Here is a 26,446-nt window from a genome sequence, read left to right as displayed (position 1 = left end):
TCACTGCACTAGGACAATCCCTTACAGATTATCCGTAGATGCTCAAGCCTATTGACAACCTATCTGTTTGATTAATTACTCCACAGCTGCAACTATTGACATAAAAATAAACATTGTTTACTGCTCTAGCTGTAATACTGACACTTGATGAATAAAGCAGATACTGAAAACTGGTTGGGTAGTTATATTTCTGTTGGTCCCGGGAATCTAACCCACCATCTTGGCATTGCTAGTGCCATGCTCTACCAACCGAGGACCTACATCTAGAGATCATTTGCCACGATAAAAAAAAATATTATAATAATATATATATTTTTTTATGAAACAGTTGGACAATGGATGAAGACACTAAACTCTTTGAATGTCTTAAATCCATCATGTATTTAATGAATTATAGCACATAAAACATTTTACTGGAACGGACAAATAATGAATCAAGTTTAAGGATATTGGTGGGAATTCAGGTTTTCAATGAGACACTAAGTTTACCAAACATTAGGTACACTTTCCTAATATTGAGTTGCACCCCCTCCCCTTTTGCCCTCAGAACAGACTTATTTCGTCAGGACATAGGTGTCGAAAGCATTCCACAGGGATGCTGGCCCATTTTGATGCTTCCAACAGTTGTGTTAAGTTGGCTCGAAGTCCTTTGAGTGGTGGACCATTCTTGATACACACGGGAAACTGTTGAGCGTGAAAAAACCAGCTGCATTTCAGTTCTTGACACAAACCGGGGCGCCTGGCGCACACAAACCATGTCTCAGGGCTTAAAAATCCTTCTTTAACATGTCTCCTCCCCTCCATCTAAACTGATTGAAGTGGATTTAACAGGTGACATCAATAAGGGATCATAGCATTCACCTGGTCAGTCTATGTCATGGAAAGAGAATGTATACTCGAGTCTATTTTCGAACGGTATCAAGTATTTATTTTATATTGTGTGTCACATTGTTACATTTGTCATTTCGCAGACTCTCTTATCCAGAGCGACTTACAGTGGTAGTGAGTGCATACATTTTCTCAGTACTGGTCCCCAGCGGGAATCGAACCCACCACCCTGGGCATGCTCTACCAACTGAGCCACATGGGACCACGAGTCATGACAGCAGTCAAATTCAACGTGACCGTTCAGTCACGGCAACTAGGCTTCTCCAAGCTCTGATGTTGCGGATGGTCATTAGCAACCTACCAAACTTGCTTACTGCCTGGTACTCAGCACTCCGTTTTCCCGAGAGGTGCGTCGGAGCATGGCAGCCATGAGAAGCGAATTACAATTAGCCTATCATATTCAGGCCAAGGGCACAATGGCCACTTTGGCCGCAAGAGGCATAGATTTTTTTTAAGGGCCACACAAGGGGGATTCCGCCGGGAAATTCAAGGCCTGGTGAGAATATTATCAAGTGCTTGTCAAATTGTGAATGGGAGACTGATGGTGTGCAGATTCCGACTTTTTTCAAATCATCATTAGTCTCATCATGCAGCATGCTTAGAATGTCTTAAACATCAAAACATATAGCCCAACCTTTGTATCACAATTAAAGTTAGGCATATACCATTTCTTCGTTAACCGCTTGACACAGAATAGTCGCATGTGCGCACTTCCTATGGAATATTGTTTCTATTTTATTAAGCTATGTTCAATTGTATTCTTCATACTATAAAATAATTTTAAAAAATAAAGCCATGGAATTCTAAGCAAATCTGCTAAATGAACTAGTGTAGCCCACAGTCATATGGCATAGCCAGATCAGGACCTAACATAAGGACAACTAAATGAACTAGTGTAGCCCACAGCCATATGGCATAGCCAGATCAGGACCTAACATAAGGACAACTAAATGAACTAGTGTAGCCCACAGCCATATGGCATAGCCAGATCAGGACCTAACATAAGGACAACTAAATGAACTAGTGTAGCCCACAGCCATATGGCATAGCCAGATCAGGACCTAACATAAGGACAACTCAGAGTACACTATTCTGTTCTTCTGAAATATACTACATTTTCTTCATATCATGTTTCTTTAGACCGGTATAAAATAAATCATTAATTTATTGTGATTGCGTAGACTACACATTCCAAAGGTTTGCGTCAGTGGCTTGTAAGATGTGTTGTGGAAGCCAGGAGATGCTAAACTTGGTTATGCTAATTAACGGTCAATTACTGTGAGCCTGGCAGTTATTTGCTTGACGGTCACTAGCTGACAATTTCAGGACTGCCACAACCATAGGTGGAATAGGGCTTACAACCACAAAAACGTCCTCCGTTTAGGCCTACCTACACTTTTCTAGACTGCCTCTTTAAAAACTGTTGTCACGTTCTGTTGCATAATTCAACAAGCATGTCAATAGCAGGATACGCTCTGATTTAAAAAATCTACTCGCTCGGCTCTAGATTACACCCATCTACAGTATACACACTTTACATTGTTTGAGAGATCAGATAAAATATCACTATAATCAGTGTTCACATTCGGAAATTTGTTTAATTTCAGCTCATATAATTTGCAAACATTTCAACTGTATCAAATGAGAACTTTTATGTGTGTAATGCAAGTGCCGAGATGTGTTAAATCCCTGACGAAGCTTTAGTGTTCATATAGATTCACTGGAAAGACGATGAATTCCATTGAGCCCATTTCAGCCATTACCGGGGTGTGTTTGACAGGTCATTCCAAACATTTTCCCAGTCGTAACGTTAACGGGGGGGGGGGACAACAGGTATGAAAGAGTATGATGAGTAGAATGAAAGCAATCAATCCAGCGAGATTGAAGTGAGAATTGGATTTGGCACCTCTCAAAAACACAGGACATAGATGGCTGACAGATTCTAAGGTGGGCTGGGCATGCGAGTTGCTATTAGCACAGTGCCATCATCCATATATAGGTGTCACTAATAGGTGATCAGTGACCATAAATGAAGCCAGAAAAAAACTTGGGACCCTAGATATAGCTTTTAACTGTGGTCTAATATTTGTTCCTTCTGAAATCAGGAAAATAACTCCTGGCCATGAAGAGGCGGCTGGTGACTTACTGATCCGTCTGACGCGCTGGCTCCCACTTTATCCCCCGTGGCGTTCCAGCACACCTCGAAGATGCCCCCCGTTCCCCTGTAGCTGTGAACTAAAGCACCCGTCTGTACGGACAGACAGATGTGATCAGCAAAACAATGATAACCAGGAGAACTGGGGACAAGTCAATTTCAATCATGTTTTACACGCATCTCACTTAGGGCTGAATCCTTACTTGAGAATAGTTCGAACAAATCACCGGTTGAAATCAACGCATGATTTACGTGAAAGTCAGAGTTTTACGCTCACATCTCAAGTTAGGATTTGGACCTAAATATTCAAACCCATGCATCGACCATCAGACCAGCCCTGCAATAAACAGTTGGTCTTGAGATGTGAATGACGTATGAGTGAGAAGAGCGTGTGTGTGTGTGTGTCAGTCCATCCTGTACCTGTGTGTTCCAGATGTGGACACACTTGTCGAAGGAGCCGCTGGCTAGGTGGCGCCCGTCGGGGCTGAAGGCCACACTGTAGACGGGCTCTTGGTGACGGGTGAGCGTGTGGATGCACACGCCGCGCTCCACGTCCCACAGGCGCACAGTCGAGTCAAACGACGCACTGGGAGGGAGATGGAATAAGACTTTAGTCCATCTTGGAAAGGAAATGCATCTTTTGCTCTGCTCCTAACCTCCAAGATGCCACAGAAAAGCAGACACACTCTGGAGGGAGTACAGGGTCAGCCCCAGTGCAGTGCCCCGAAGCAATTTAGGAGAGTAAAAGGAGAGGAGGAGAGGAAAGAGAGAAAGGAAGAGAGAGGAACGAGAGAGAGAACCATTCACTTTCATTTGATTACAGTGACTATCCTGGGATCTATTCAGTTGGGGCAAACAGAACGTAACAGATTGAGAAGCATAGAATGAACATACATGACTCCATACTACATCACGTACAGATCCTAAAGGCATTTGTTTGACACAAAACCCCTTTTTAGCCCAAACCCCAGAGGCATGCTGGGAGTTGGAGTGGTTCCTAGCCTTATATTACCTGGCCAGCATCAGATTGGCATTGGGGTTGTTGGTCCCAGGCCCCGTGGGGCTCCACTTGATGGTGTAGATCTCCTTACTGTGGGCCTGCAGGTCGTGGACACACGAGTCCTGCTTCATACTCCAGATCTGGTAGAGATTGAAGGGAGAGGAGAGAGAGAGAAAGAGAAGTGAGGACTCCAATCAGTTATATGAACCGACTTGGGAAGAAGAGATTCTAGTTACGGCTTATAAACTACAGCCAAAAGTGGACCCCGATAACACTTATTTTGTACCGTTCCTACTCCATGAAATTACATATTTGGCAGTAGTTAGGAAGTTGTGTGTGAGCTGTGTGTCCTGACCTTGAGTGTCATGTCGTCGGAGCAGGAGGCCAGCAGACTCCCCGTAGGATCCCACTTGATTGCGTTCACTTCATTCTAGAGGGAAAAGTCAAAGGGGTTATGAGGGGAGGGAGGATACAAGGAAACATTGTGTGAACTTTATAACATGGGTAGTGCACAAACAGGGTGCACGTACAAAGGCACTTCCTGCAGTGATGTCACGAAATAGGATGGGCAAAAGCTTTCACCTATCCTCTATATTCAGATCAATGCGTTTGAACCAGAGGGTGCCACTTTAGACTACTGAGATTAATCAATGTCAGTCACAATGGCTGCGTTTACACAGGCAGGCTAATTCAGATCTTTTGACCAATCAGATTAGATATTTTGCAAATAACTGAACAAAAGATCAGAATTGGTCTGCCTATGTTAACAAACCAGTGTTAACGTGACAGGGAGAAGAGACTATTGAAATGCACCCAGGCCAGAGAGCCAGTCCAGTCTCATGTATTACCGTGTGTCCCTGGAAGGTCTTGACTGGCCGGTCCTGGCCCAGCTTACACACATGGATGCACATGTCCGTGCTGCAGGAGGCAAACGTGTTGTTGCTCTGCCAGTCCACGTCCAGGGCCGGCGCTGAGTGAAAGGGAAATTGCTGCTTGGCCTCCCCTGTGTGAGCATCCCAAATGATCGTGGTCTAAACGAGAGAAGGATACATTGTCAGAGTCTTTTCATCATGTGCGTGACAAAATTACAATACCATGACAATGGAAAAAAAATTCTAAAAAAAAGCTCATGTTTAAGTTCCTTGCTCAGAAGATATGAAGCTGGTGGTTCCTTTTAACATGAGTCTTCAATAGTCCCAGGTAAAGAGTTTTAAGTTGTAGTTATTATAGGACTATTTCTCTCTATTTGTATTTCATATACCTTTGACTATTGGATGTTCTAATTAGGTACTTTAGTACTGCCAGCATAATCTCGGAAGTTGATAGCCTTGAAGTCATAAACAGCACAATACTTGAAGCATTGCAAAGAGCTGCTGGCAAACGCAGTAAAATGCTGTTTGAATGAATGCTTACAAGCCTGCGGCTGCCTTCCATCGCTCAGTCAGACTGCTCTATCAAATCATAGACTTAATTATAATAACACACAGAAATACGAGCCTTAGGTCATTAATATGGTCAAATCCAGAAACTATAATTTCGAAAAAATAAAACGTTTCAGTGAAATATGGAACCGTTCTGTATTTTATCTAACGGGTTGCATCCATAAGTCTAAATATTGCTGTTATATTGCACAACCTTCAATGTTAAGTCATAATTACGTAAAATTCTGGCAAATTAGTTCGGAACGAGCCAAGCGGCCCAAACTGTTGCATATACCCCGACTCTGCATGCAATGAGCGCAAGAGAAGTGACAATTTCCCTAGTTTAATATTGCCTGCTAACATTAATTTATTTTAACTAAATATGCAGGTTTAAAAATATATACTTCTGTGTACTGATTTTAAGAAAGGCATTGATGTTATGGTTAGGTACACATTGGTCCAACGACAGTGTTTATTTCGCAAATGTGCTTTTGTTAAATCATCCCCCGTTTGGTGAAGGTGGCTGTCTTTGTTAGGAAGAAATAGTCTTCACACAGTTTGCAACCAGCCAAGCGGCCCAAACTGCTGCATATACCCTGACTCTGTTGCACAGAACGCAAGAGAAGTGACAATTTCCCTAGTTAAAAGAATGTTAGCAGGCGATATTAACTAAATATGCAGGTTTAAAAATCTATACTTGTATTGATTTTAAGAAAAGGCATTGATGTTTATGGTTAGGTACACATTGGTCCAACGACCGTGCTTTTTTTGCGACTGCACTTGTTAAATCACCCATTCGGCGAAGTAGGCTGTGATTCAATGATAACTTGAACAGGCACCGCATCGATTATATGCAACGCAGGACAAGCTAGATAAACTAGTAATATCATAAACCATGTGTAGTTAACTAGTGATTATGTTAAGATTGATTGTTTTTTATAAGATACATTTAATGCTAGCTTAGCACCTTACCTTGGCTCCTTGCTGCACTCGCATAACAGGTAGTCAGCCGAATTAAAAGTTAATTTGTGGAATTTCTTTCCTTCTTAATGTGTTTGAGCCAATCACTTGTGTTGTGACAAAGTAGAGGTGGTATACAGAAGATAGCCCTATTTGGCAAAAGACCAAGTCCATATTATGGCAAAAACAGCTCAAATAAGCAAAGAGAAATGACAGTCCATCATTACTTTAAGACATACATTTCAAGAACTTTGGGCGTATCTTCAAGTGCAGTCGCAAAAACCATCAAGCACTATGATGAAACTGGCACTCATGAGGACCGCCACAGAAAAGGAAGACCCAGAGTTACCTCTGCTGAGAGGATAATTTCATTAGTTACCAGCCTCAGAAATCTGCAATTAACTGCACCTCGGATTGCAGCCCAAATAAATGCTTCACATAGTTCAAGTAACAGACACATCTCAACATCAACTGTTCAGAGGAGACTGCGTGAATCAGTCCTTCATGGTCGAATTGCTGCAAAGAAACCACTACTAAAGGACACCAATAATAAAGAGACTTGCTTGGGCCAAGAAACACGAGCAATGGACATTAGACTGGTGGAAAGCTGTCTTTTGGTCTGATGAGTCCAAATTTGAGATTTTTGGTTCCAACCGCCCTGTCTTTGTGAGACGCTGAGTAGGTGAACCGATGATCTACGCATGTGTGGTTCCCACCGTGAAGCATGGAGAAGGTGGTATGATGGTGCTTTGCTGGTGACACGCTCTGTGATTTATTTAGAATTCAAGGCACACTTAACCAGCATGGCTAATGACCCAAAACACACCTCCAGGCTGTGTAAGGGCTATTTGACCAAGAAGGAGAGTGATGTTCTGCATTCGATGACCTGGCCTCCACAATCACCTGACCTCAACCCAATTGAGATGGTTTGGGATGAGTTGGACCGCAGAGTGAAGGAAAAGTGCTCAGCATGTGGGAACTCCTTCAAGACGTTTGGAAAATCATTCCAGGTGAAGCTGGTTGAGAAATGCAAAGCTGTCATCCAGTTACTACATGATTCCATGCGTTATTTCATTATTTTGATGTCTTCATCAATGTAGAACATAGTAAAGATAAAGAAAAACACTGGAATGAGTAGGAGGGAGGGGTTGTTCTTAATGTTTTGTACACTCATGGTATTTTCACTGAGTTTGGAATAATACTGTGAAATTGTTACAATTATGATAAAGCCCTTTTAGTGTAAGATTTGTTTGAAACGACCGCCTGAAAGTTCTGCCTGTTTTGGTGGGAAGGATTTTTGGCCTGCCAGTAAATTAGTTAAATAGACCAATAAGAAAGAGAGTTCCAAACCTCTCAGCCAATAACAGCTAGTTTTCCCCTCCCCACTCAGACAACAACCAGACAGTCCTAGCAAAAATCTTAATTGAGAAATTGCTCTTTGCTAAGAAGCTATTTTTATTTTCAATGAAAATTGCCAAAAAGAAACAATCACAGTAAGGCACTTGATATCAAATCCTTTCAGGGTAAAAATGTAGATAAAATGTCTGCATTGGACCTTTAACACACAAACAATTATCTTACCTTATCTACTCCTGCACTGAGGATAAAGTTGCCTTTCTTATTCCATTTGAGGGCAAATATAGGACCTTTGTGCTGGCCCAAGGTACTGGCGAGGTTACCTGCAAAAAACATGTCATGGTGCTTGGTTAGCAAGAGAACAGTACTTTAGACCATCTGTGAATCTGTTTAGAAATGTTGAGATGTGAAAGTTCTGACATTAAAAAAAAGAGGCAATACGGAACTTTTGCCTTCGAGGTTGCTCTTGAGCCACACAAAGGGGTCCCCTAAATGGACAGAAATATTGTCCATAATGACCTAATTGGACAGAAAGCATCATTCCTCCCCTCGCCTGTGAGCAAAAGTTTATATTGTTCCCCTAAAACTAAGGATTCAAGCCAACATTTTACGTAAACAATTAGCATGCCCATAGTGTATCTTTAAATTGCTTTACCGTCTTTAGTCCATATTCTGGCAAAGCCATCGTACGAGCCTGTGGCTAGCAGCGTACCCTCACTCTGAAAGATAGAAATTCCTCAGTTAGTAATTTTTGGGACCAAAACCAAACCTTTTCAATAACCTGTAGTTCTGGGTTTCTGTTGCACCCCAAATTAGAACAAAACATGGCACTGATCCTAACTTGAGATTTATGTGAATTACTCAAATCTTGGCTTAAATCTCCTGATGACAAACATTTGAGAAAGTCCGTTTTTCCTACATCTCGAGTTGTGATTTGGCCAAAAGTACTGAAAAATGCTGGTTCAGTATCCTCCAGCAACTTGTAGATCAGGGAGAAATGACAGCCTGTTCTACTGTAAGTCTATATTCTGAGTAGCGGTAGTGAAAGTCCTGCATTTTCCATGGGAGGGAATGAAGCAGTCCCATATATCCGGTTGGGAAGCGCTGCCAGAGAATGCCTTTGGCAGCCGAGACACACACGCACACCAGAGTGTGTACACACACAGTCTGTCTGCCCCCACCCCTCAAACACACACTCACACACTCTCTCTCTAACCCACATTCCAGTCCAGTGAGGTGACGTCTTTGTTGCTGGGTACGTCCTGACCCCCCTCCCGTATGCAGTGTCTCAGCACCAGCTGGGTGAAGCTGCCTGTGCCGTTCTCACTCAGGTTCCAGATCCGCGCCGTTGAATCCCCAGACCTGCGCGCACACACACACGTACGCACGCACGCACACACACACACACACAGTCGTCTAATGTGCAACTTCTTTGGCTTGTCAGCCTAAAACATAGCAACATTAACCCTTTACACTCGTGGGAATTGGACTATAGCGATAGGGCTAAATTGAATCTTAAAATACTCAAGATACATTCAGTGAAATGACAAGACTAATTCCTGGAAGATGTGGGGTAGGAGGCCACATAAGATTTTTTTTAAATAAATAAAAAACAAGTGTGTGAGAGGACTAACTGGGGTCTCCAAGTGGCCACACATCTCCAAAGTCTACGTAATTCTTAAGCATTTTCAATACACTTTTATGACTAAAAGAAGAGTTCAACTAAAAGTAACTTTTTTTTTTAGCTCTCCTAGCTGTGCCGTTGAGGAACTAGAGCAAGCACACTTGTAGTTGTTTCGTTTGGAATACAACCCTGCATCCCCAACATCACACAACTACTGTTGTTTACGCAATCCAAAAGCGGTCCATTTTAAATAGCAATCTGGATCAGGTGGGCATGATTTGAAAGCTTGCTCTATTGCCAACATGACTAGTTGAGTTATAAAATACGATCTTACAGTGTTAGGCTTTCACAAGGCGATTCAGAGAAACAGGTCGGAATTTTGGTGCGCATAGAAGAGTCATGAGTGCATTTCAGGTGTATTTGCTGCGGCACGTTTTCGACACAATAAACCAACATCGGCTCATTCAGTTTGGAACAGAATCATTAAGCCTAGGCCTACTCACCAAACAGATGTCATGGCCGTAATTTATCACCATGCAACGTTCAATGTGGAATTGTTAATCCATTTAGAAAATCCCAAAGAACATGCAGAATAAACTAAATTGAACATCTGTCTGTGTATCCCTGAAAACATTGTCTTTCTACTCACCAAATTGAGCCTCGTTTTAAATAAATCACTCTTTGAGGAGAGAGCTCAGACGTCATGTATAGCAGGTTACTGTACAGCCACTACGTTCCAATTTAGGCACTTACTAGTGCTCAAATCTTCAATTTTCAAACTGTATAAGGGTACGTGTGTAAAGGGCTAATAAAACACACTTCTCAGGATTAAATTAGATGCGAGAGTACATAAACCTGCCAAATATACACATGCTTTATCTTAAGTTTACCACCAACACTCTGTTGTAAACTTCCTTGATTAAGTTCTACTCATCAAAATGTAGGTCAACGCATACTAATCATGAAAACTGCCAATGCTATATGATGGGGGAATTTACTTTATGAACAATAAGCATTTATCTTTAGAAGTAGAAGAGAGAGAGAGTAGAAGGAGAGGAAGACAGTGAGTGATAGGAGGGTGAGAGAAAAGGAGAGAGGAGTAGGAGAGAAGACAGACAGTGAAACCAAAAGAGAGAGAAAGAGAAGGATAAAGGAGTCGGTTCTGTACCCTGAGGCGAGCAGGTCATTGACGGGGTTCCAGGCACAGATGAACACCTCGGACTCGTGGCCTCGCAGCACCATGGCCTTGTTCTGGGGAATGTCAACATGCCCGTCCACCTCCATCATGTCTGCATGGTGGTCTGGAGGGGGAGAGGATGGAATACACCATAGAGTTAGATAGAGGACTCAACTTTGTATCAAACGGATTATATCCATCTTGCTTACCATCACATTGAGATCTTGGGCTGCCCCCTAAATCTCCCAAATGTGCACTTGGACATTCCCTGATCATCTTTTAAAAGTGTGGGATTGATGTAAGCATTGGCTGAAGGGAGTTTCGACCACTTAAAATGCATGACGGAAGAAACGTCAAGATTTTCATTGGTCAAGCTTGTCGAGTAGCAGCTAAACCTATGCTAGTGTTAGTAGGAATGATGGAGAGAAAAAGGTTAAACAATCTCCATCATCAGTTGTGCTTAAACACAAGGAGGTGATTATGTAGGTCTATGTATTGTAAATCATTCGTACTGTTTTTCATTTGTACTGTCCAATCTTAATTCAATTCCCTCTTCCAATAAATTCCATTTAATTCAAATTCCAGGTCAGTCTTTGAATTCAGAGACAATTCAAGTCCTCAATTCCAATCCCCCCAATTCCAATGTTAGGTGAATTCAATTTCTAGTTCAATATTATCCCCAAGAATTCCCCAAATTCCAATTCCCTCAGGTCTTAAGGCCGATAATGTCAATGTTCAGACAGCTTCGCTATACTAGAAATATACAAAATCAGTTTAAATTATTTCAAACAAATCCTGCAGTAAATTTTTGATACTAAGTGCATTAATTTCATTAACTGAGTAAATGTTTTTACAATTCAACACAATTACATAACTTGAATTCAATAGAATTCCCTTCATAAGTTAATTTCAAATAAAATTGGATTTGATCCCATCCCTGGTTATGATATCATGTTAACTATTACGAAAGGGGAAAAAAGTCTAAAATTCAACAAAAATAAAAAGGAGGTGTCATAATGAAAGGATCTGCTCACTTGCTAAGGCGTGGGCGCCATTCTCCTCGCCGTTGGCAGCGGTTCCACCCTCTCCATTCTTGGTGCTGCCGGGCTGGGGGCCCTGGGTGCCACTGGCGCTGCCAGCCCCGGCTGCCTGCTGCTGATGGGCCAGCTTTTCCCGGTAGGCCTGCTGCCGCGTCTGCACCACATCGGGCATCACAGCGTCGATCAGAGACAGCGACTCGATGGGCCTCCCGTCAAACAGAGTTCCATCCTGGATGACACGATACAGGGGTTGCAGCATTAGCTTTGAGAAATCAGAATTTTCAAAATGCTGACTCAAAAAAATCTGGGATTTAATCTTCATTTCATATAGGAATGGGCATTTGGCCTTTGACTGTACTCGCATGAGCTATTTTTAGAACAAGGAAAACAATGTGCACATTTATCTATATGCCAACAGTGCGCAACAATGCCCAATTTATAAAAAACATTACAGATAATGAATCCTTATTGCTAAATTGCCTCATATATCCATCTAACATTATTTTATTGAAACTGTAACTGGTTATATTATATCGTGGAACATAATCTTCAAAGTGGCGGCAGCTAGCCTAGTGGTTAGAGCGTTGGGCCAGTAACCGTAAGGTTTCTGGATCGAATCCCCGAGCTGACAAGGTAAAAATCTGTCGTTCTGCCCCTGAGCAAGGCAGTTTTAACCCTGTGTTCCCTGGGTGCCAAAGACGTGGATGTCGATTATGGCAGCCCCCCACGCCTCTTTGATTCAGAGGGGTTGAAATGAAGACACATTTCGCGTTAACGCAGGATTATACGTTTTTCACACAGAAAAGTACAAATTCAGCAAATTTTTGTTGTCATGAATTTTTACAATAGCCAACTTGACTTTGTGGCTGTGGTAACTAGTGATAACCACAAAGTAGCCTATGAGGAAAATTACGCGGTTATTCTAAACTGCAGCTTGTTGTGGGAACACATTTCCCTACTTCAACCAGTCCATTTTGAATTTGTGCAAAAAAATGTAGCTTGTGTATCCCATCAGTTAGATGCATTTATTTCTGTAGTCGCACTCAGCACTTCTGTGTAAAGGGCGCGGTCGGACGGCAAACGAGTTAGTGAGAGAGGAGAAAGGGAATTTAGCGAGCAGAACCGTGTGATGCCTGGCCTGGTTTATTTTTTGTTGTGTACCACAAATGCACAAATGTCACACTAGAATCAAAGCAAATGAACGTCGTCTTCAAGACAACGTTGACCAAATCGTTTACAGTATTGTAAAATTAAATAAAAAATTAAATAAAATTATCTCCGGGTTAAATATTGAGTTGTGACATCAGTTTGAGTACTCATGCCCATTCCTAGTTTCACATTGAAAGTCAAGTGTTTTTTTTTGTTGCTTCAATCGAGTGATACAGGGCATGCAACTCTAGTTTTTCTTCACACAAAATGCATTAGTGCAACACATGAGGCAGAAAACTGTTTTCATCAATGACAACAGAAGTGCTAATCTATTTGGCTACCAGCCACACAAGTAAATTAGTGTACAAAGAAAAAGCAAGGTATTTTTTTCATAAACGATGCATATTTAAAAAAAAATGTTTATAATAGAAAGAATGTAGCCAGCTACATTTCCTAATGTTTTGTTTGAAGTTAATCTGGCATTTTAAATTTGCGACTGGAAAAAATAAAAAAAATACACCGGACGAAAGTACCAGAGGAAAGTAACCTACACATCAGTCAGAGCGCTGTCTTGTCTGGTGGTTCAATGACAAGAGCAAATATATTTAATCTCAGTGGAGAAGTGCAACTGAATTTTCAATAGGAAGCACTTTAGATATCCGTTTACAAAATGAAGCAAGAACTTGTCTACATTTTAACGTTCCTTTTCTGTGTAAAAAACGCACCATCCTGCATCAACGCGACCCGAGACATGTGTTAGGGTTTCAACACAGCAGTTGCCATTGACCAGTGATACAGGTTCAGAAACGTTTTCATTAAAAAAGGGGAATTCCACTCAAAAGTTCAAATTTGATGTTTTGTTTTTAACCTTTTAATATTTCAACAGATATGTCTAACATAGGGCTGGGCGATATAGCCTAAATATCATATCACAATTTTTTTTTACTTTTTAGACAGGATGACGCTATTTTATGTTTTTGACTACTAAAAGTTCTAAAAATGACCCTCGGGTGGCAACACAAATTGTGAGTGACTGCAATGGAGATTTCTTCATTCTGATTCAGTTTTCATTCTTCATTCAGTTTTTTTACTGTTCAATCCAACTTCAAACCAAACTCAGCATTTTAAACCATTTCTTGCACTTTTGTTATAATTTCCACAGGGGCTGCAGGGCTGCATGATATGGGCACACATCTAGGTCTAGTTAATTGAACTGTTTGAATCATATAATCATTATTCTAATACTATAGGCGGAATATAGTGGGCAGGGAGCTCCTTGAATGGATTTATTTCTTTATTATTGAATGATTAAAACATACTTGCCATAAAGCCACTCAACAATTACATCACATTAGTCATCTAACAGACTCCCATCCAGAGCGACACACACAAGCAATCAGGGTCAACGCCCTGTTCAAGGGCACGTCGGCAGATCTCCCACAAGGTCAAAAAACGGGGACCTGAACCAGTGCTCCATCAGCCACCGGCCTAAGCTTCCAACTGCCAGCCCTCCAAGACCCCTTCCCCCCACAGATCCCCAAGAGCTGCCCCTCAACCATCCGAGACCCCCCTCCCTCCACCCAGAAAAAAAATATTCAATTTCTCCACCCCCCAACAAAATGAACAAAAGAGAGAGAAAAAACAGAAAACAACAATGCAAAAAAAACAACAAAGATATCAAGGACAACAAAAATCATAACAGCAAGGCCAACTGAATATGTTTGAGTGCATGTATGGCACTATACCATATATCTTTCAACTATGATGTGATGTTTGACATAATCGAATAGAATCCAAAGATTAAAAATATATATATATATATTTCACCTTTATTTAACCAGGTAGGTAAGTTGAGAACAAGTTCTCATTTACAATTGCGACCTGGCCAAGATAAAGCAAAGCAGTTCGACAGATACAACGACACAGAGTTACACATGGAGTAAAACAAACATACAGTCAATAATACAGTATAAACAAGTCTATATACGATGTGAGCAAATGAGGTGAGATGGGAGGTAAAGGCAAAAAAGGCCATGGTGGCAAAGTAAATACAATATAGCAAGTAAAACACTGGACTGGTAGATTTGCAATGGAAGAATGTGCAAAGTAGAAATAAAAATAATGGGGTGCAAAGGAGCAAAACAAATTAATTAATTAAATACAGTAGGGAAAGAGGTAGTTGTTTGGGCTAAATTATAGGTGGGCTATGTACAGGTGCAGTAATCTGTGAGCTGCTCTGACAGTTGGTGCTTAAAGCTAGTGAGGGAGATAAGTGTTTCCAGTTTCAGAGATTTTTGTAGTTCGTTCCAGTCATTGGCAGCAGAGAACTGGAAGGAGAGGCGGCCAGAGAAAGAATTGGTTTTGGGGGTGACTAGAGAGATATAACTGTTGGAACGTGTGCTACAGGTGGGAGATGCTATGGTGACCAGCGAGCTGAGATAAGGGGGGACTTTACCAAGCAGGGTCTTGTAGATGACATGGAGCCAGTGGGTTTGGCGAGGGCCAGCCAACGAGAGCGTACAGGTCGCAATGGTGGGTAGTATATGGGGCTTTGGTGACAAAACGGATTGCACTGTGATAGACTGCATCCAATTTGTTGAGTAGGGTATTGGAGGCTATTTTGTAAATGACATCGCCAAAGTCGAGGATTGGTAGGATGGTCAGTTTTACAAGGGTATGTTTGGCAGCATGAGTGAAGGATGCTTTGTTGCGAAATAGGAAGCCAATTCTAAATTTAACTTTGGATTGGAGATGTTTGATATGGGTCTGGAAGGAGAGTTTACAGTCTAACCAGACACCTAAGTATTTGTAGTTGTCCACGTATTCTAAGTCAGAGCCGTCCAGAGTAGTGATGTTGGACAGGCGGGTAGGTGCAGGTAGCGATCGGTTGAAAAGCATGCATTTAGTTTTACTTGTATTTAAGAGCAATTGGAGGCCACGGAAGGAGAGTTGTATGGCATTGAAGCTTGCCTGGAGGGTTGTTAACACAGTGTCCAAAGAAGGGCCAGAAGTATACAGAATGGTGTCGTCTGCGTAGAGGTGGATCAGAGACTCACCAGCAGCAAGAGCGACCTCATTGATGTATACAGAGAAGAGTCGGTCCAAGAATTGAACCCTGTGGCACCCCCATAGAGACTGCCAGAGGTCCGGACAGCAGACTCTCCGATTTGACACACTGAACTCTATCAGAGAAGTAGTTGGTGAACCAGGCGAGGCAATCATTTGAGAAACCAAGGCTGTCGAGTCTGCCGATGAGGATGTGGTGATTGACAGAGTCGAAAACCTTGGCCAGATCAATGAATACAGCTGCACAGTAATGTTTCTCATCGATGGCGGATAAGATATCGTTTAGGACCTTGAGCGTGGCTGAGGCACCCATGACCAGCTCTGAAACCAGATTGCATAGCAGAGAAGGTATGGTGAGATTCGAAATGGTCGGTAATCTGTTTGTTGACTTGGCTTTCAAAGACCTTAGAAAGGCATGGTAGGATAGATATAGGTCTGTAGCAGTTTGGGTCAAGAGTGTCCCCCCCTTTGAAGAGGGGGATGACCGCAGCTGCTTTCCAATCTTTGGGAATCTCAGACGACACGAAAGAGAGGTTGAACAGGCAAGTAATAGGGGTGGCAACAATTTGACAGATAATTTTAGAAAGGGTCCAGATTGTCTAGCCCGGCTGATTTGTAGGGGTCCAGATTTTGCAGCTCTTTCAGAACATCAGCTGAACGGATTTGGGAGAAGGAGAAATGGGGAAGGCTTGGGCGAGTTGCTGTTGGGGGTGCAGTGCTGTTGACCGGGGTAGGAGTAACCAGGTGGAAAGCATGGCCAGCCGTAGAAAAATGCTTATTGAAATTCTCAATTATGGTGGATTTATCAGTGGTGACAGTGTTTCCTATCTTCAGTGCAGTGGGCAGCTGGGAGGAGGTGTTCTTATTCTCTATGGACTTTACAGTGTCCCAGAACTTTGAGTTAGTGTTGCAGCAAGCAAATTTCTGCTTGAAAAAGCTAGCCTTGGCTTTTCTAACTGCCTGTGTATAATGGTTTCTAGCTTCCCTGAACAGCTGCATATCACGGGGGCTGTTCGATGCTAATGCAGAACGCCACAGGATGTTTTTGTGTTGGGTTAAGGGCAGTCAGGTCTGGGGAGAACCAAGGGCTATATCTGTTCCTGGTTCTACATTTCTTGAATGGGGCATGTTTATTTAAGATGGTTAGGAAGGCATTTTTAAAGAATATCCAGGCATCCTCTACTGACGGGATGAGATCAATATCCTTCCAGGATACCCCGGCCAGGTCGATTAGAAAGGCCTGCTCGCTGAAGTGTTTCAGGGAGCGTTTTACAGTGATGAGTGGAGGTCGTTTGACCGCTGACCCATTACGGATGCAGGCAATGAGGCAGTGATCGCTGAGATCTTGGTTGAAGACAGCAGAGGTGTATTTAGAGGGCAAGTTGGTTAGGATGATATCTATGAGGGTGCCCGTGTTTAAGGCTTTGGGGAGATACCTGGTAGGTTCATTGATAATTTGTGTGAGATTGAGGGCATCAAGGTTAGATTGTAGGATGGCTGGGGTGTTAAGCATGTTCCAGTTTAGGTCGCCTAGCAGCACGAACTCTGAAGATAGATGGGGGGCAATCAGTTCACATATGGTGTCCAGAGCACAGCTGGGGGCAGAGGGTGGTCTATAGCAGGCGGCAACGGTGAGAGACTTGTTTTTAGAGAGGTGGATTTTTAAAAGTAGAAGTTCAAATTGTTTGGGTACAGACCTGGATAGTAGGACAGAACTCTGCAGGCTATCTTTGCAGTAGATTGCAACACCGCCCCCTTTGGCAGTTCTATCTTGTCTGAAAATGTTGTAGTTTGGATTTAAAATTTCTGAATTTTTGGTGGTCTTCCTAAGCCAGGATTCAGACACAGCTAGAACATTCGGGTTGGCAGAGTGTGCTAAAGCAGTGAATAGAACAAACTTAGGGAGGAGGCTTCTAATGTTAACATGCATGAAACCAAGGCTATTACGGTTACAGAAGTCGTCAAAAGAGAGCGCCTGGGGAATAGGAGTGGAGCTAGGCACTGCAGGGCCTGGATTCACCTCTACATCGCCAGAGGAACATAGGAGTAGAATAAGGGTGCGGCTAAAAGCAACAAGAATTGGTCGTCTAGAACGTCTGGAACAGAGAGTAAAAGGAGGTTTCTGGGGGCGATAAAATAGCATCAAGGTATAATGTACAGACAAGGGTATGGTAGGATGTGAATACAGTGGAGGTAAACCTAGGTATTGAGTGATGAAGAGAGAGATATTGTCTCTAGAAACATCATTGAACCCAGGAGATGTCATTGCATGTGTGGGTGGTGGAACGAATAGGTTGGATAAGGTATAGTGAGCAGGACTAGAGGCTCTACAGTGAAATAAGCCAATAAATACTAACCAGAACAGCAATGGACAAGGCATATTGACATTAAGGAGAGGCATGCTTAGTCGAGTGATCAAAAGGGTCCGGTGAGTGGGGAGGTTGGTTGGGGGTCACGGCGATTTAGACAGCTAGCCCGGCCATCGGTAGCTAGCTAGCATAGGATGGAGGTCTGTTATTAGCCACCTCTTGCGTTCCGTCAGTAGATTAGTGGGGTTCCGTGTGGTAGAGGGGATTAATCCAAATCACACAACAAAAATAAAAACAATAGATATAGTTAGAGGCCCAAAAAGATAATAATAATAAAAATAAATAAATTGTCCGATTGTCTATTCAGATAGCAGCCGATAAGACAGCTAACGTTTAGCAGGCCGCAGATGGGCGTTCAGGTAACGTCGCGACGGAGGAGCGGATAACTCCTTCGGGGAGAGAACGTCGGCAGTCCAGTTGTGAAGGCCCGGTGGGGCTCCACGTAGGCAGTAAAACGGGTCCGGATAGGTGACTGCAGCCCAGGAGTGATTGACGGAGCTGGCTAGCTCCGGAATAATTGATGTTTGCTCCGGAATCGACGAAAGCCGATAGTCACACGGATAGCAGCTAGCTAGCTGTGAGATCCAGGTATGAATGTCCAGAGTTAGCGGTTGAAATCCAGGGACATGGAGAGAAAAATTGGTCCGGTATGTTCCGTTCCGAGCCGCGCCGTACAAAACTGCCGATAGATTTTCGAGCTAAAGGATAGCTGATGACCACAAACCGTGGTTAGCTGAATACTAACGATTTGCCAGTAAAGAAGCAAACTAGCTTCTGAACTAGCTTCTGGAATTAGCTTCTGGGCTAGCTTCTGGCTAGCTCCTGGCTAGTTTCTGGCTAGCTTCTTGGAGGATTACAGATTTGAGGTAAATAATACTTTTTTATAAATATAAATTGGTGAGGCGGGTTGCAGGAGAGTGTTTTGAAGATGAGTTGATGGAAAATTTTTAAAAATTTATGTGAAAAAAGTTGTAAATATATATATACGGGACACGACAAGACGAGGACAAAAGACGTCTGAACTGCTATGCCATCTTGGAATCAGGCTAAGGCTAAATAAGATAGTATAAGTATTTATCTTCAACTCGCTAAGAGTATTAATATATTATTAATTGACTGACCTGGTCTCTCCAGATCTCCCAACAGCACTATTTATAGGGACAATTTTAGATCAATGTTCTGCATTGTCAGCCATTCCTGAACCTGAGACCAGAAACAGGCTACCTGAGGGCAATACCAAAATAAATGGTCTATTGATTCTGTATCCTCACAACAAAATCTGCAGAGCTTGATTGAATGCCCCAAATATTCAACATTATGTTGAAATTCTTATTAGGTTGGAATTCTATATAATAATTTTATCTGAAAAGCACAAAGTCTTGAATCTTGGGTAGTTTTATAAACTCAGCAACAACAACAAAAAAGTCCCCTTTTTAGGACACTGTCTTTCAAAGATCATTCGTAAAAATCCAAATAACTTCACAGATCTTCACAGTTCTTCATTGTAAAGGGTTTAACCTGTTGAGTGTAGGGGGCAGTATTTTGATGTTTGGATGAAAAACGTACCCAAATTAAACTGTGTATTTCTCAGGCCCAGAAGCTAAAATATGCATATAATTGTCAGATTAGGATAGAAAACTCTAAAGTTTCCAAAACTGTCAAAATATTGTCGGTGAGTATAACAGAACTGATATTGCTGGCGGAAACCTGAGGAAAATCCAACTAGGAAGTATTTTGAAAACTCCCTGTTCCATTGCATGCCTTCCCTCCATTTAAAGGGATATCAACCAGATTGTTTTCCTTCCACATGGTGTGAACAGTCTTTAGACATAGTTGCAGGCTTTTATTCTGAAAAATGAGCGAGAATGATCACATCGCATCAGTGGATGGCTGGGTGCCAGCAGAGTTTTGCATACACAAAAAAGACATTGCTTTGTCTGCCCCGTCGTGACCGCTTGAGCCTGTGGATTTCAGAACAAAACGCGCCAACCAAATGGAGGTATTTTGGATATAAAAATAATCTTTATGGAACAAAAGGAACATTTATTGTGTAACTGGGAGTCTCGTGAGTGCAAACATCCGAAGATCATCAAAGGTCAAAAGCAATACAATTAATCGCTTACCAATCTATTTTGCTGCTAGCTGTTTGTAATGTTTTGTCTGCTGAGAGAGATGTCCATATATAAACGCTTGGTTTGCTTTAGCTGTAAAAGCTTTTTTGAAATCTGACACGCGAGGTGGATTAACAACAAAGCCTAGCTGCGTTTTTCTATTTTGCATTTGTGATTTCATGAAAATTAAATATTTTTAGTAATTTAATTTGAATTTGGCGCTCTGCAATTCAGCGGATGATGGGTGCGCCAAGAAGTTAAACACTGTTTCCCACGCTGAAACAATTAATGAACATGCACCTGTGGAACGGTCGATAAGATACTAACAGCTTACAAACGGTAGAAAATTAAGGTCACAGTTATGAAAACTTAGGACACTAAAGAGGCCTTTCTACTGACTCTGAAAAACACCAAAAGAAAGAAGCCCAGAGTCCCTGCTCATCTGCATGAATGTACCTTAGGCATGCTGCAAGGAGGCATGAGGACTGCAGATATGGCCAGGGCAAAAAATTGCAATGACCGTACTGTGAGATGCCTAAGAAAGCACTACAGGGAGACAAAATGGACAGCTGATCATCCTCGCAATGACAGACCACGTGTATCAACACCTGCACAAGATCGGTATATCCAAACATCACACCTGCGGGACAGGTACAGGATGGCAACAACAACGGCCCGAGTTACACCAGGAACGCACAATCGCTCCATCAGTTCTTAGACTGTCCGCAATAGGCTGAGAGAGGCTGGACTGAGGGCTAGTAGGCCTGTTGTAAGGCAGGTCCCCACCAGACATCACCGATAACAACGCTACCTATGGGCACAAAACCACCGTCGCTGGACCAGACAGGACTGGCAGAAAGTGCTCTTCACTGACGAGTTGCGGTTTTGTCTCACCACGGGTGATGGCAGATTCGCATTTATCGTCGAAGGAATGAGCGTTACACCGAGGCCCGTACTCTGGAGGATCGATTTGGAGGTGGAGATTCAGTCATGGTCTGGGGCGGTGTGTCACAGCATCATCGGACTGAGCTTGTTGTCATTGCAGGCAATCTCAACGCTGTGTGTTACAGGGAAGACATCCTCCTCCCTCATGTGGTATCCTTCCTGCAGGCTCATCCTGACATGACTCTCCAGCATGACAATACCACCAGCCATACTGTCGTTCTATGCTTGATTTAACTTCTCTAGGATAGGGGGCAGCATTTGGAATTTGGGATGAAAAGAATGCCCAAATTCAACTGCCTGCTACTCATACCCAGAAGATAAGATATGCATATTATTAGTAGATTTGGATAGAAAACACTGAAATTTCTAAAACTGTTTGAATCATGTCTGTGAGTATAACAGAACTTATGTAGCAGGCGAAACCCCGAGGACAAACCAATTCAGATTTTTTTTTTGGAGGTCACCCTCTTTTCAATGAGTTAATTGGGAATCCAGATTTCTAAGGGACTTGCTTGCAGTTCCTACCGCTTCCACTGGATGTCACCAGTCTTTAGAAATTGGTTGAGGTTATTCCTTTGTGTAATGAAGAAGTACGGCCATCTTGAACGAAGGTCACTTCATGTGTACTGTTTGATAGAGACGCATGACCAGAAAGCATGCTTGAGTTTGTTTTCTTCCTGTATTGAACACAGATCATCCTGTCTTCAATTTTATTGATTATTTACTTTAAAAAATACCTAAAGTTGTATTACAAAAGTAGTTTGAAATGTTTTGGCAAAGTTTACAGGTCACTTTTGAGATATTTTGTCATCACGTTGCGCAAGTTGGAACCTGTGTTTTTCTGGATCAAGCGAGCGAAATAAATGGACATTTTGGATATATATGGACGGAATTAATCGAACAAAAGGACCATTTGTGATGTTTATGGGACATATTGGAGTGCCAACAGAAGAAGCTTGTCAAAGGTAAGGCATGATTTATATTTTTATTTCTGCGTTTTGTGTCGTGCCTGCAGGGTTGAAATGTTCTGTCTTTTCTTTATGGAGGTGCTATCCTCAGATAATAGCATCGTTTGCTTTCGCCGAAAAGCCTTTTTGAAATCTGACATGTTGGCTGGATTCACAACACGTGTAGCTTTAATTTGGTATCTTACATGTGTGATTTCATGAAAGTTTGATTTTCATAGGAATTTATTTGAATTTGGCGCTCTGCATTTTCTCTGGCTTTTGGCCAAGTGGGACGCTACCGTCCCACATATCACAGAGAGGTTAATGCAAGACAGGAATGTCAGTGTTCTGCCATGGCCAGCAAAGAGCCCGGATCTCAATCCCATTGAGCACATCTGGGACCTCTAATGAAACTGATTTACTTTCCTATTTATGCTATTTTTATTCCTCTGCCAGTTTTGATCCTTTATATTGGGCAGACAGACCAGTTCCCTACATCCTACCTGCTTGGGGTAACGCTGTAATAAATTGGTTGTACTCTTGGATTGAGCAGACCTTCCCATACAATTCTGATAACTCTACCATTCCAATTTACAATATAATTTAAAAACAAAATACCCTTTTCAAACATCTTTCCCATAAATACAGGTATTTTATCAACCTGCACGTTTAGGTTCAGCCATAATATTTGTTGTGCATTGTTGTTTGACATGAAAATGAATGAATTATTGACAGGATAGGAACCAAAGTGTTGGTCAATTTTTCCAGGGGACCGTAATGAGATGTTCTTAACCCATGTAGCTAACATATATTTAACCTATTCTTCTCTGATTTAAGAAATTGTTGCACAAACAATATGCTTATCTAGGCCTACACCAGCACTGGTACCAGGCTGTATTAGCTTTATACATTTGTTCTGACTCTTAGTATATTTAGCAAGCAAGCTAGCTAGCCAGCTAACTAGCGATTAGCATCTAAAAATATTTATTTTAGTCACAAATGGCTAAGAAAATACAAACTAGCAGATAGTGTATCTTACTGTCTGAAAACTACTATTAGTTTGTGTAATTATAGAACACATGGAAAGCAGCAGAGTTTTCACCAACATCTTGTTCCATCTATCTGACCATGCAGACTGCCGAGTGAACGGCAAGAAAGTGTTTTTGACTCTGTGGTCGAACATCTACTCTCTCCTTGTGTGACAGGCGGCAAGGCTTTGTGTTTGGAAGTGGCATGCAGCAGGAGGGAGAAAGACGACTGAAGTAGCAAACGGAGTAAATTATAAAAACAGACATACCTGCCTGAGTTGCGTATCACATTTAACTAACCAAACATTGAAATACCGTTATAGATTGTAAAGTAAAACCCCAAACCGGTCCATGCATCAATCCTGGTATATAGTAAAATGTGGTATACCACCCGGTGAGTTTGGGGTACAGTCAGTAAATAGGAAAGTTAGTGTTGTGGGTACTGACCTCATTGATGCTGACCTCTGCCTCCACGTACTGCAGGCCCTTCTGGATGATGGAGATGAGGGCAGCAGGGGGAACCAGGGCTCCGTTGATATTGGACTGGCTGATGTGGCTTTCTATGCCAAAGGTGAACGCCGAGTGGGAGAAGCCTGGCAGAAGGATGGGGCGAGAGGAAAGGGAAAATGAGTTGCACACCCACTGTCCTTCAAATCACCACACCACTGTGTCACTATGTTTACATTCACCTTGCAGAGTTTACACTCTGCGGGCAAAACTGGTTGAAATGTCATAATAATGTAATTTCAACCAATGTCTGGTTGTAATAAACATTTCAACTGGCTTTGCCCACTGGGCAGCACTCAGTTAAGATTCATTTTGGGGATTATGGTAGCTGAAATGTTTGCGATATTAAGCATTTTCCCTGGATTTAAGCTAGATAATTTGCAGATCTGATAATGGAAAAATGTATTGCTTTCGCAAATAGTTCAAAAAAAAAGTTCAAAAAACTATTTTCAAAAGGGTGAGACACTTATTTCCGGAACCGACTCAGCACAATGTAATCGGTAGCTGACTCTATAACCACTCCTATCTGTCATATTTTTTTAATTTATCCGAGACTATAGGAAAGACTTTGTCCTAAGGCCTGGAGGGAAGCCAAAGTAATTCCGCTACCCAAGAGTGGTAAAGCGGCCTTTACTGGTTCTAACAGCAGACCTATAAGCTTGCTGCCAGCTCTTAGCAAACTGTTGGGGAAAAATTGTGTTTGACCAAATATAACGCTATTTCTCTGTAAACAAATTAACGAAAGACTTTCAGCATCCTTACAGAGAAGGGCACTCAACATGTACTGCACTGATACAAATGACTGATGATTGGTTGAAAGAAATTGATAATAAAAAGATTGTGGGAGCTGTGCTGTTAGATTTCAGTGCAGCCTTTGATACTATTGACCATAACCTGTTGTTGAAAAAAGGTGTGTGTTATGGCTTTTCAACCTCAGTTCTGATTCCACAATTTGGCAATCTAATAGAACTCAAAGAGTTTTCTTTAATGTGAAGTGTTGTGTACTGCAGGGCAGCTCTCTAGGCCCTCTATTCTATTTTTACCAATGCCTGTCACTGGCATTAAACAAAGCATGTGTGCCCATGTATGCTGATGATTCAACCATATATGCATCAGCAACCACAGCTAATGAAGTCACTGAAACCCTTAACAAAGAGTGGCAGTCTGATTTGGAATGGGGGGTCAGTAATAAACTTGTCCTGAACATCTCTAAAACCAAGAGCATTGTATTTGGTACAAATCATTCCTTGTGTGCTATACCACAGCTGAATCTGGTAATGAATGGTGTGGCTGTTGAACAAGTTGAGGAGACTAACTTACTTGGCGTTACCTTACATTGTAAACTGTCATGGTCATAAAATATAGATTGAATGGTTGCAAAGATGGGGAGAGGTCTGGCAGTAATAAAGACATGCTCTGCTTTTGACACCACACTCCAAAAAGCAAGTTCTGCAGGCTCTAGTTTAGTCTAATCTTGATTATTGTCCAGTCGTGTGGTCCAGTGGTGCAAGGAAAGACCTAGTTATGCTGAACTGGCCCAGAACAGAGCGGCACATTTTGCTCTTAATTGTAATCGGAGGGCTGATATAGATACTATGCATGCCAGTCTCTTGGCTAAGAGTTGAGGAGAGACTGACTATCACTTCTTTTTACAAGAAGGTAAATTCAATTGATTGGACATGATTTGGAAAGGTACACACTAGATGTCGACCGATTATGATTTTTCAACGCCGATACCAATTATTGGAGGACCAAAAAAGCCGATACAGACTAATCTGCCAATTTTTTTATTTGTAATAATGACAATTACAACAATACTGAATTAACACTTATTTTAACTTAATATAATACATCAATAAAAATCTATTTAGCCTCAAATAAATAATGAAACGTTCAATTTGGTTTAAATAATGCAAAAACAAAGTTTTGGAGAAGAAAGTAATATGTGCCATGTAAAAATATGTGCCATGTAAAAAAGCGTTTAAGTTCCTTGCTCAGAACGTGAGAACATATGAAAGTTGGTGGTTCCTTTTAACATGAGACTTCAATATTCCAAGGTAAGAGGTTTTAGGTTGTAGTTAATATAGTATTTATAGGACTATTTCTCTCTATACCATTTGTATTTCATATACCTTTGACTATTGGATGTTCTTATAGGCACTATAGTATTGCCAGTGTAACAGTATAGCTTCCGTACCTCCTTGCCCCTACCTGGGCTCGAAACAGGAACACAGACAACAGCCACACTCGAAGCATCGTTACCCATCGCTCCACAAAAGCCGCGGCCCTTGCAGCACAAGGGGAATAATACTCCAAATCTAAAAGCGAGTGAAGTTTGAAACAGTATTAACGCACACCCAGCTAACTAGCTAGCCATTTCACATTGGTTACACCAGCCATTAGGCTGATAGGCTTGAAGTCATAAACAGCGCTGTGCTTGCGAAGAGCTGCTGGCAAAACGCATGAAAGTGCTGTTTGAATTAATGATTATGGGCCTGCTGCTGCTCAGTCAGACTGCTCTATCAAATCAGACTTAATTATAACATAATAACACACAGAAATACGAGCCTTTGGTCATTAATATGATCGAATCCGGAAACTATCACTAGTTTATTATTTCAGTGAAATACGGAACCGTTCAGGAATTTATCTAACGGATGGCATCCCTAAGTCTAAATATTATTGTTACATTGCACAACCTTC

At 41.9% G+C, this 26,446-nt stretch overlaps 1 protein-coding gene across 5 annotated transcripts in view; it reads right to left on the bottom strand.

The window, feature by feature from the left end:
• LOC115114144 (F-box-like/WD repeat-containing protein TBL1XR1) overlaps positions 1–26,446 on the bottom strand; it is a 45,049-nt gene that overhangs the window by 4,495 nt on the left and 14,108 nt on the right. For 4 of the 5 annotated variants that reach the window (XM_065013287.1, XM_029642157.2, XM_029642158.2 and 1 more), the window contains 12 exons: positions 23,684–23,829; positions 11,616–11,850; positions 10,573–10,705; positions 9,001–9,142; positions 8,436–8,499; positions 8,227–8,268; positions 8,006–8,103; positions 4,892–5,074; positions 4,399–4,473; positions 4,056–4,183; positions 3,464–3,629; positions 3,035–3,136 (listed from right to left, as the gene is read on the bottom strand). In XM_065013287.1, coding sequence (XP_064869359.1) covers positions 3,035–3,136; positions 3,464–3,629; positions 4,056–4,183; positions 4,399–4,473; positions 4,892–5,074; positions 8,006–8,103; positions 8,227–8,268; positions 8,436–8,499; positions 9,001–9,142; positions 10,573–10,705; positions 11,616–11,850; positions 23,684–23,829 — 1,514 coding nt within the window. The remainder of the gene's footprint in view (positions 1–3,034; positions 3,137–3,463; positions 3,630–4,055; positions 4,184–4,398; positions 4,474–4,891; positions 5,075–8,005; positions 8,104–8,226; positions 8,269–8,435; positions 8,500–9,000; positions 9,143–10,572; positions 10,706–11,615; positions 11,851–23,683; positions 23,830–26,446) is intronic. The other variant, XM_029642159.2, reaches the window with a different exon arrangement.

Source organism: Oncorhynchus nerka, linkage group LG9b, assembly GCF_034236695.1.
Source record: "Oncorhynchus nerka isolate Pitt River linkage group LG9b, Oner_Uvic_2.0, whole genome shotgun sequence".
Classification (NCBI taxonomy): domain Eukaryota; kingdom Metazoa; phylum Chordata; class Actinopteri; order Salmoniformes; family Salmonidae; genus Oncorhynchus; species Oncorhynchus nerka.
Note: the sequence above shows the minus strand (reverse complement) of the source record. Positions and strands in the feature narration are given on the sequence as shown.